Source organism: Monopterus albus, unplaced genomic scaffold (assembly GCF_001952655.1).
Source record: "Monopterus albus unplaced genomic scaffold, M_albus_1.0 scaffold82.1, whole genome shotgun sequence".
Classification (NCBI taxonomy): Eukaryota; Metazoa; Chordata; class Actinopteri; order Synbranchiformes; family Synbranchidae; genus Monopterus; species Monopterus albus.
In genome coordinates, this window is record NW_018127962.1 from 1792606 (window position 1) to 1804442 (window position 11837).

The 11837-nt window shown below is 39.8% G+C and overlaps 1 protein-coding gene across 1 annotated transcript in view; it reads left to right on the forward strand.

The window, feature by feature from the left end:
- The window catches only part of gabbr2 (gamma-aminobutyric acid (GABA) B receptor, 2), a 181887-nt gene extending 171199 nt beyond the window's left edge, over window positions 1-10688 (forward strand). The window contains exons 19-20 of the mRNA XM_020606858.1: window positions 5423-5540; window positions 6987-10688. Coding sequence (XP_020462514.1) covers window positions 5423-5540; window positions 6987-7152 — 284 coding nt within the window. The 3' untranslated portion in view covers window positions 7153-10688. The remainder of the gene's footprint in view (window positions 1-5422; window positions 5541-6986) is intronic.
- Window positions 10689-11837: the final 1149 nt, after the last annotated feature.

The window sequence follows — 11837 nt, forward strand, 5'->3', positions numbered from 1 at the left end:
GGTAATTTTCTTCCATCCACTCATTAAACTGGTCTATGCTTGCACCAGGTGCTCTATAAATACAGCTTATTACAACATTTTTCTTTTTTTCTAGTAGTAGTTCAACCGTCACACACTCCAGCAAGTTGTCAATTGCCCTTGACATATTTTCCAGTTTCTTATAACAAAGGTTGTTATCTATAAACAAGGCCACTCCACCTCCCGTCTTATTTTCTCTATTTGTGCATACCAAATCATAACCAGCCAAGTGAAGGTCGGTTCCTCTTACATTATTAAACCAAGTTTCTGAAAGTGTATTGGATTAGCATTTGTTGGATATGTGTAAAATTATGTGTGTTGACATATCAACTGTCTTTACATGCTTGAAAGAATAAATCAAATCAAATCAATGGTTGTTATGGTTAATATGTGTTGTCTGTTATTTATTTGTTGAGGAATATCATTCTGCTGCAAAATGAATCTGCTTTTGGTTATCAATAAAAGGAACCTGAGCCTGATCCCTCACATTTGAGGCATTAAGAACTTTAAAATTTTGTTAGCTGGAAAATGTTCCATCTTATGGAAAAATTACCCGCACACTGACAAAAAAAGTAGAAGAGGCTCTTCAAATGCAAAAAATTTTATTTATTTCATCACTCAGTAACTGGTGTGTTGCTCTGCTATGATTATGCGCATAGCACCTCTAGTACATAAACCAGTATACTGTAAATCAGTCCCGTTTCCATAGAGCGAACTTATGGGGAGCTTCGTTCCCCTTAAGATACACTATTTTGCCAAAAGTATTCACTCACCCATCCAAATCATTGAATTTAGGTGTTCCAACCACTTCCATGGTTACAGGTGTATATAATCAAGGACCTAGGCATGCAGACCACTTCTACAAACATTTGTGAAAGAATGGGTCGCTCTCAGGAGCTCAGTGAACTCCAGCATGGTACCGTGATAGGATACCACCTGTGCAATAAGTCCAGTCGTGAAATTCCCTCGCTACTAAATATTCCACAGTCAACTGTTAGTGGTATTATAACAAAGTGGAAGCGACTGGGAACGATAGCAACTCAGCCACAAAGTGGTAGGCCATGTAAAATCACAGAGCGGGGTCAGCGGATGCTGAGACGCATAGCACACAGAGGTCACCAACTTTCTACAGAGTCAATAGCTACAGACCTCCAAACTTCATGTGGCCTTCAGATTAGCTCAAGAACAGTGTGTAGAGAGTTTCATGGAATGGGGTTCCATGGTCGAGCAGCTGCATCCGAGCCTTACATCACCAAAGCATCGGATGCAGTGGTGTAAAGCACGCTGCCACTGGACTCTAGAGCAGTGGAGACGTGTTCTCTGGAGTGATGAATCACGCTTCTCTGTCTGGCAATCCCATGGACAAGGCTGGGTTTGGCAGTTGCCAGGAGAACGGTACTTGTCTGACTGCATTGTGCCAAGTGTAAAGTTTGGTGGAGGGGTATTATGATGTGGGGTTGTTTGTCAGGAGCTGGGCTTGGTCCCTTAGTTCCAGTGAAAGGAACTCTTAATGCCTCAGCATACCAAGACATTTTGGACAATTTCATGCTCCCAACTTTGTGGGAATAGTTTGGGGATGACCCGTTCCTGTTCCAACATGACTGCACACCAGTGCACAAAGCAAGGTCCATAAATACATGGATGAGTGAGTTTGGTGTGAAAGAACTTGACTGGCCTGCACAGAGTCCTGACCTCAACCCAATAGAACACATTTGGAATGAATTAGAGCGGAGAATGTGATCCAGGCCTTCTTGTCCAACATCAGTGTCTGACCCACAAATGCGCTTCTGGAAGAATGGTCAAAAATTCCCATGAACACACCTAAACCTTGTGGGCAGCCTTCCCAGAAGAGTTGAAGCTGTTATAGCTGCAAAGAGTGGGCCAACATCATATTAAACCCTATGGACCTCTGTGGTACTGAAATACACACTCCACCAGTTACATGTCATGTTTTTCTTTTCTTTTTCATATTCTTATCACATATTCATATTCTTACTTTCTTTCTATTCTTATCAATAGAAATAATGGCACATAAAACTAAAATACATGCTCTAATAAATGTTGTATTTGTCATTTAGTCTGGACAGGAAAACTGAAAAAGTGAGCTTCCCCAAAAGCCATGTTAGAGTTCACACCCTGTCTCACTGCAATACAGTGTGATTCATACAGTAATGCAGTATTCTGCAGTAACAAAGTTCACTTTTGTGCACATTTTCTATTTCACTGTAGAGAAAATAACACTAAAATACAGCAGTTTATATCACCATTCCATGACTGTGCCATAACATCCAGAATTTGCTAATGATAGGAAATAGAAAACTAATCCTCCCACATATTATCTAATAATAATTTCTTACTATGTATGATCTGTGTTTGCATATCCAGTGGCTTCAGTAGAGAATTTTAGTTCTGCATTCAGAGCAGCTGCTTGAAGGAATATCTTGATGTATTTTTCCATCGTTGCAGCACCTGTCAGCTGCAGGTGAAGAAGAAGCACAAGAGAGCTGTGTCTGATGCCAAGTCTGTGATGTCTTTCAGAATGAGTCATGGGATCAGCTACAGTACCAGAATAGTCCACAAGTTTTTAACTCCCTCACCTTTTATTATAGAACCCAAAGTGGCTCCACACTTCATTTTGCATCTAATTATCTGGTGTTTGGGGTGTTGTTTGCTGCCTCTTGAATAATGTAGTTGAGAAAACGTCAGAGAGAAGTGTAAAGAAAAGGGAGGCGAAGTTCAGGTGAACCATTACTTGGCGAGACAAGTATACTGTACACAAGGAGTAAACTATCAGGTGCTAAAGTATAAAAATATACGTGTCATGTCTTTCTTTCCCAGTAGAGAGAGTCTGTGTTGATTTACCTTACCAAGTTCTACCCGATACATGTTTGAATAGATGCATCTGTAATTTAGGCATTATGAAGCCTGGTTCCTCAAATTGAATCAGTGAATCATTACATGCCAGTAGCACCGCTTTGTATTAGGCACCATCTGAACAAACACAGGGTGATGGTGATACACCGCAGCCAGATCTTGCATGTCTGGTGCACGCACCTGCACAACACTGCTCTCAGGGGTCTAATGGAGCCATCAGTATTTGAGAAGGTAAAAGAGTAAAACAGCTGCGCTCGTTGTGCAAACTGGGAGCTTAGAGTGAGTTATGACTGTTTGAGAAGTTCCTCATCTGTGTAAGGTCATAGTTATGTAATGAACTGATGGCAGCTAATTTACAGAGCAATGTGTCTAATGCTCCTTCGTTCTGCTTTACTTTGTTGTCTGCTTCTGTCTGTTTCTCCTTCTCTGCCACTCATCTTTAGCATGAGCATTCACATTATCATACCCAGGGCCACACCATTCTATTTAAGCTCAAATATTGTCTGTTTTTTTTAATAATATGAGCTACAGGGTTATTATATGATGGTACCCTTACAAGGATAAATCTGAAATAAACAAAATAAATCTGTGTTGATGGAGCAACTCAGTGTTGTGTTTTTTAGGGAGCACAGAGAGAAGTCACTGCCAAGATTATTTTAATTAGTAAATAATTAGTCAGTGAGTTACCATCTGTGCAATTTTTGACCTTCTCGTTTTTATCCTCTAAAGAATCCCAACCAGAATACTGCACCACATTTTGTTAGGTTTGAGATTTTTTAGAGATATGAAAGATTCTGCAGGACATTTTAAGTAACCTCTAAGGCTCAGGGCACTGTTGGATTATTTTACCATGTATCAGCATTCATATGCACCTGTGAAAACCTCTAGATTTAGGCTATATTTTATTTCACAGAAGTAAATAAGTAATACCCTTAACTTTAGTAAACACATCCTCACATTTTCCATTTGAGAGTAATCTCTCTAAAGTTGGTATTGCCTCTGTTTGGGCTGTGTATATGATTAGCTTGGTAAGAATCTGAGACTGGCTTGTTCAGCCATACCTCCTCAACTTGTACTTTCTTTAAAATCATACAGAGAGAAACACATCAGTCTCTTAAATTGTTGAAATGTTCTTGATAATGGTCTTTTGAGGAGCAAAGGTGAGTTCTGAGAAAGAGTTCAGACAAAGAGAGACATCACATTAGGTGGCGTTCATAAATGTCACACACATTATGGAAATAAAATCGCAGGTCATTAAGCCTCCTCTGAAGATCACTAGCATGTAAACTTTTCTTAGCCTCAGTTTGCTTGACAGTCATCATCATCATCTCTGGCTCCTAACTGTAGTCATCAGTATTCCTAAGAGCACGGGTCTAAATGTACTTGGGGCCATGAATGAGTGGCTGTTACAAGAGTAGAACACCGTGTCAACAGTGATTACGTTCACTCACAAAGGGTGAGAAGCAACACTCCACCTCTCTCTCTCTCTGGTTGGCCTTATGAATATGTACAAGCACATGGTGATGCTGGAGAACACAGCAGATGACGGTTAAGGTGTGGTTTTCTGACAGATTTGGAGCCGAGGCCTGATTTCAGATTTCAAAGTCATTGGGTTGTCGATTCACAGTACTGTGCACATTTTATGTCATGTTCAGGAATACACTACCTTTACTATAAAGTCCTTTGTACAGTACTTAAAGCAGATGATGATTTTTGTGTTTCAATGTTATGAACTGCAGCATCCCCCTAAGACATTAGGATAATGCATAAACCATGTTAGGAAGCATTTATTTTGTCCTGGGTTGTTGCTTGTTTCCCACACAAGTATCAGGTTTTTTTAAACTGTGCTTTAAATATCACTCTGCATATGTAATGCGATTCATACATGGAATATGTCTCCTGTGAAAAAAGGAAACTGACAAGCTTAAAGTCACTTAACGAATATCGTTTGAGATATCACTTTTATATATATGCAGTGTCTGCTGGAGCCAATCCCAGTCAACACTGGGCGAGAAACAGGATACACCCTGGTTGCCAGTCTATCACAGGGATGACACATAATGATAGACAATGATTCACACTCACATTAACCCCTATGGGCAATTTAGAGTCACCAGTCAACCTATAACCAGAATGTCTTTGGAATGTGGGAAGAAGTTGGAGTACGTGGAGGAAACACGCACAGGGGGAACATACAGACTCTACACAGAAAGGCCCTGATCAATCACATTCAAACCCAGAACCTTTGGGCTGTGAGGTGACAGCACTAAACACCATTGCCCCACCGTCACCTGGTGTGAATGTGAAACTGAAAATAATCATCTGCACTACAGGAACAGTAACTAGCTTCTCCTTCCTCCCAAACAACTGAATGAAATGAAGGGGTTCATATCCAGGTATTTGGTGGAAATACCCTTTAAAACCTCTCAGTAACCTTAAAACAATTGAGCAGTTAAGTATGACAGCCCATTTGACTGTTTATTTTTACATACTGTATATTTTATAACATCCACGTGTGTTTTCAATACAGATGGAGAGAGGTCGATACTGAAGAACCACCTGGAGCAAAAGCCTCAGGCACAGTGGGGCTCCATGGATCCTTCTAGAATAAACAGAGGTCCCCTGGAGGATATCAACTCGCCTGAACAGTGAGATCTCCCATTTCTTCACCACGTCTCCCCCTGTGTACCTCCCCCCACTTTCCTCTGTCTTGTCAGCTTTCTCATCAGACTACACGTCACATGTATCAGGAACCACAAGGAGTTGCTGTGGTAACAGAGGCCTGCAAAAGCATGGACCGGCCCTGTACAAGATTGTGTCTGAAATGGGACACATCAGGATAACTGATTAGGCCTGAGGACATTCACATCTCAGATTCACCTAATTAAGATATTTTTTAGGTCTATCGCTGAATGAGTTTGAATTTCATTCCCCCTCTTTATTTGTTACATAACTGGCATTTGGTTATGTAATATTCTTGCAAATGGCTGGCACTGTTGAGGCAGGGTGCGAACTGTAACACCAGGCAGAAGCATGAAATAATGTTTTTATCAGATGATCCCAGAAGCTGAGAGGCACGGTGGTTTAGGGGTTTAGGAAGGAGAAGTGAAGACGGGAAGGAGGAGGAGGGTGCAGAAGAATATAGAGAAAACAATTGGAAGAATTTCTGAGGGCATGTATGAATTTTACTTTGTGTCCTCACTCAGCCTATCAATGTTTTTGTCCAGTGTTATCACTGTAGCTGGGTGTGATTATATTAACATTCCATTTAAATGGCACAGAACAAAAATTGTGAACATTTTAACAGTGAACTGGACAGATCCCCATTATATGTGTCACATCCCAGCTGTGGTAAAATCCAATTAAAACATTGTCCCCTGTGTTTTTCCCTCTTGTCCTTGTCAGTAGTTTCAATAAATCACTTAGACTGAAGGTGAGTGTTCAGTATTGATAAGCAGCAGTCATATTGGCACAGTGTCTACTTTATATACTGTAGGGTATTGTACATTATAGCAGTACTTTTTCTTTTCTTCTTTTTTGTGATTGAACATGTACGTATATGTAAACTCTAGTCCAGTATCTCAAGGTATTATGTTTATATTGGATGATTTTGCAGCAATTTACATGTCAGCATTAGTGCCATTGCAGAAAGTAGTGTGCCTTTAATGTAACTATGCAGAAGGTAAACTTGCAGATGTGGAGGTTGTAGAAGTAATTGTACATTATACAGTGGTCCCAAGGGACAAAGCATATACAAAAGTGAAAGCACAAACATTACAGAAGCATGAGGCAGAAAACAAATAAGAAGTCAAAGCCCCAGCAAAAAGAAAAAAGGGCCATGTCTTTAAAATGTGTTTTGTTTTGTGAATGCCTATTTCAATGCATAAAAAAAATCACTGAATTTAATTTGCTAAATCATCCAAAAAGAACATTCTGACAGTATGGTTGGTAAAATCATTTGCTGCAAAGTGGCTGAAGTAAAAGAGTAAAAAAGATTTTCAAACTAATACAAAATTACTGAACACTTAAGTACAGCACTTTAGTTACTTTATACATCTGTCTCTTGCATTGTAACTTTCCTTTTCTGTCTGCAGCATACAACGTCGATTGTCCTTGCAGCTGCCCATCCTGCACCATGCATACCTACCTTCCATAGGAGGGGTTGATGCCAGCTGTACCAGCCCCAATGGCAGCCCTGGTTCCAGCCCACGGCACAGACACATGCCCCCTTCCTACCGGGTAATGGTCTCTGGCCTGTGAGCTTCATTCATTCCCCCACCTGGCTCTGCAGAGGAGACATATGTGGTTCTTTTTTTCTACAACAAATAGACTGATATCATCAGCGTATGTGCGTATTTTGTCTCAGAAACAAGGAGAACAGGGGAGAAGAGAGGGAGGGGGGCCGAGTTTCACTCTTAGTACCCCGTCACCCCGGCCTCTCTTGAGAACTGAAAACCTCAGTCAGGAAGGGGTGGGAGGAGAGAGAGTGGGCACTGAATGACCCTGCCAAACTCTCCCGATTCACAGCAATGCCCCCTTGTTCATCTGCTCCCCTTGCCCAGGCATATACACATATGCACAGTCTAACAAACACACATGCACAAACATTCCGACACCCCAATAGCAGAGCAGCAGTGGACCAGCCCTGACTTGACGTGTAGCCTTATCTGCTTCAGAGGGGGTTGTCTGTTTGTTCCTTACTTGTTGTACGTATGTGCTTGCAGCTATGTTTGAGCTTGTCATCTAACATGAATATTTCACTGCTTCAGTGACTGGGTACTGGTGTGGAAGCCAACAAAGCAAATTATCCAATTTACTCCATCCCCTTTCCAACAATGTGGACATGTAAATATCATAATTTCTGACCTTGATGTACTGTAAGCTTTGTATATGCTGTGAATGGACATTTAAAGAGCTTCTAAGTACGGGGCTTGTTAACAGAGGCAGGTAGTCATGAAAATTTCTAATGAAAGGTTATAAACCACAGCATCCTGCAGAGAATTAGACATGTGTATGAATGAGATATGAATTGGTTTTTATAACTGTGTAAATTATCTTATGGGCAGCAAAGTAAGCTACACAAAAGCCTACAAGCTGCAGAACAGAACAAAAGACAACAGGGGCCCATTCCTCTAACTTGGAGTAAGATACACATGAATCTTTTTTTTTCCCACTTTGCAAATTTTGCACCAGTGGCTTTCGTCAGAGATTTCACATCAGACCGCATAAGCCTTTCATATTTTACAACTTGCTTAATATGTCCTCAGAAAGCATGTTATACAGAATATCGATGCTATGCCTCTTAAGAGGTCCCCAAGGCTGCATATGTTAGAACACAGAGATAAAAGGCACCACAGGAGTGTTCCACAGTTGTCTTTTATGTGTGTTGTATGCCAAGAAATGCACACACTCAGATGTACACTTAAAATACAAGACAGCACCTCATGAATTTGGATGCTTTTCAGACAAGGCATTATTGAGGGGCCTGGTCATATTCATCCCTACAGAGTGATTTCTACAGACTGTTAAAGATGTCCATCTGATCGAGCCCTCGGAGCTAACCAGCATATAGGCAATGAGGTTCCTGCCAATGGCACAGGATTTGTCAGAAGAAACGTAACTCAAGAAGTAGTGGTGGAAAGGATGTAGGTCTACTAGTTCCACAGCTAGTTTGGATTAAGCGGCTGACCTGAGTTTCCATGAACAAAAGTGCAGACAAATGAACACATGGGAGCTTTGTGTAGTAGACGGTGATGACACCCCTGCTGGGCACAGTGATAGAGCATAAAGCACAGTCACAGGGCTTTCTTTCACAGAAAATATCAAATATCATAAAAATCACTTCACACTTAGCAACAGTGAACATACCTCAGTTGCTATGGAAATGTAATTCAGTGCTTTTGAACTCAGTCCAAGGAAGCTGCACTGAGCAAAACGATGATCATCAACACGGTGTTGTCTAATTTTTTTTTTTTTTTTTTTTTTTTTTTACCGTCCTCATGCAGGAGAAAAGCAAATAGGGACTCTGAACAAAAAAGGACTTTTTATGGAGCCTGAGGTGGTTTGTTCTCAGCATATGTTTCACCATCGGTGTCTTGGTTTCTAGTTTTCAAGGCGTTTGTTGAGAGCTGTGCCTGTCGTCTTATATTATAGCCTGCAGGAACCACAGTACATAATAGGGTGATAATGGCACTGACCCAGCAAACTACCACACTGGCCACAGATCTGTAAATTGTACGTGTCATAGATTTATTTCAGTTCATTGCCTCAGTGGGACTCGGCGAAAGCTCCGTTTAAGCTGGCGTGGATTTTCCATTGCAAGCTGGTATCTGATCAGAAACACTGTCAATCGGCCTTCAGCTGAAAGGCCAGTAGAGGATACAGAGTAAGAGTGGGAGACAAGCTTGCAAAGGTCCACCTGCTATCAGACATATCAGGGTGACTTCCTGAGAGAGCTCTTCCCCTTCGGAGTCACGGCTTCTCCTGCACCTCTGTCGACCAGAGAATCACAGTCACTTGACAAGTGAGTGAGAGACATTGTCAGAGGGTTGGTTCTTCCTTCAGGAGGTAAGAAACCAACTGCACATTTTATATATTACATTATATGTGATTGTGTACAACTTGCTGATACCCTGATGATGGTGCCCATGTATGGAATATTTGGTATTTGGCTTTCTCAAGACGGCATGAAATAAAATGTATAATTCACAGAGTTACCTCTGTTTTTGCAACTGTCGTGACAAATCCACTTCGTCGATTCATCCTCTGACCAACAATTTGGTTTTTACACATCATACATTTCCTTGTAAAACAGGGATTTAAGTTTTTTAACCTGTCAATCAGTTCACACATACTGTATCAATGCCAAGATTCTCAGTGGACAAACAACATCATCATTATCAACTTTTCACTGAGGGCAATAAAGTGAAGGAAGTAGCAAATAATCAATCTTCTGGCATTTACCAAATTACAAAATGACTTCTTTTTTTTTTAAAGTTTATTCACAATGCCAAATGCAGATCATAAGGTATTGTAGTTTTTATGTGCCCTGCTATTATTTATTATGGTTCACTTTTGTTTTTGTTTTTTCAACATGGATGAAAAAATGCAATTGTGGTAGGTCAAGGGCTCATAATTTCCTCAAATAAGTTCATGCTGATGGTTTTTATTTGCCACAGGTATTTCTTCTTTTTCAGTTTGAAGATCACAGCAACATATATAATTATATCCTTGTATGTCTCATCATCAGGGCTCTGGAGAACATGAAACATACGTGTCCAAAAATATAACAATATGACATATATATAAAGTGAAAAAACACACAGGTCCATATACTGTTACTGTTTTGTCAGTTTGATATGTGGTATCACATGGTGTTCTGTTCAGTTAAAAGTTCCAAATGGTAAACAAAACCTGTGTTAAATGCAACATGTTCAAGAGGGGCAATAACTTGTTTTCTTATTACAGAAAGAATAGAGAATTATATATATGTATATGTAAAGATCTTTACCTACATTCTCATTTTTACATAGGAAATATTTCACAAATATGCCACAAGGATACTTGGAAGTCTTTTTTTTTTTTTTTAATTACAGTATCTGTAACTATGTTATGTACAGATGAGGTATAGATATGAAAAAGTTGTATAAAATAAGTATCGCACTTGGAACACCTGAACATTTTTGGAGCCATTAGTTGTCATGGGAGGATTTGAATAACATTTTTCTTTTATTGTCTGAATATTATGGACAGCCTTTACTTTTCACATCATCGTCAAATAAAGTGACTGAAAATAATGCAGTGTTTGCTTTCATCTGCACACAAGTAGTGGAATAATTTATGTGGTTCTCCAAAGTATGTTTGCATTTAAAATGTTGTCAGTCAACAAAGTCCACAGTTTGCCCTTTTAAAAGCGGATGCTCCAGTCTCTGTCTGCATAAGCTGACTTTGAGTTGACGATTAACATGTTAAAATTAGCGAACCTGTGATGTATTTCTTTTTTAAATTGAGAAATTCCTTTGATACAGGGAAAATCTACTGCTGAGCATTTGTGAAATGTTAGTAAACGGAGTAGTCTGAAGCAAATATAACCAAATGTAGTTAATTCTGACCCACTGAAAATGAAATTGCTATCTAAAATTGTTGACTTGCTCTGGTGTGTAAGATATGGCACTGGCAGTGTATGAATTCATCTTGAAAATGACCGTACTTTGTCAGATTGCAGAAGGAAAGAACTCTTAGCAAAACCATGAATTTGAACCAAAACTCTTGGTGGATCTATTTGCCTTTGATACAACAGGTTTCTCAGGTGAAACAGGCCTGTGTGCGTGTCAGGCAGTAGGCAGCTTCATAGGCATCAAGCACTTTGTTGTATATATCAGCTCATATTCTCTCGAGGTCATAGGTGTCATTATCTTTACTTTTCAGTTTTTTGCACGTCAGCATAAAATGTAAATGGCTAAATGTCTTAAAAACTCTGTCAGCTCTTTTAAAGGTCATATTTGAATTCAGTACCTCAGAATCCATAAAAATTTGCATATTTCAATTTGGAAGCAGAAACCTTCATCGGCAAGTGGACGCATTTATCAGCAACAAAGATTAGCCATTATTTGTCACTGGCCAACTGTGTATAGTTCAGAGGCCCTGGGAGTTTTGATTGCTCACAATAAAACCAGCAGTTTGAGGTAAGTGACACAGGACTGACCTATATCTGTTACAGTTTGTGCACCAGGCAAAGAAAATACTGAGATTTTTAACATTTTAAAGGTTTGAATTAAATTGAAATTACTTTGTTATAATGTTTCTTTTAAATGCAAAATTGGCAATAGGCCCTTTTCACACCACAGGTGTTACCATTAACATTACCTAGCCTTTTCAAGTGGCATGGAATCAATGTTGTTGTTCACACCTGTGCTTATCCAGGCTTAAGTTTGGTGCCACATGTT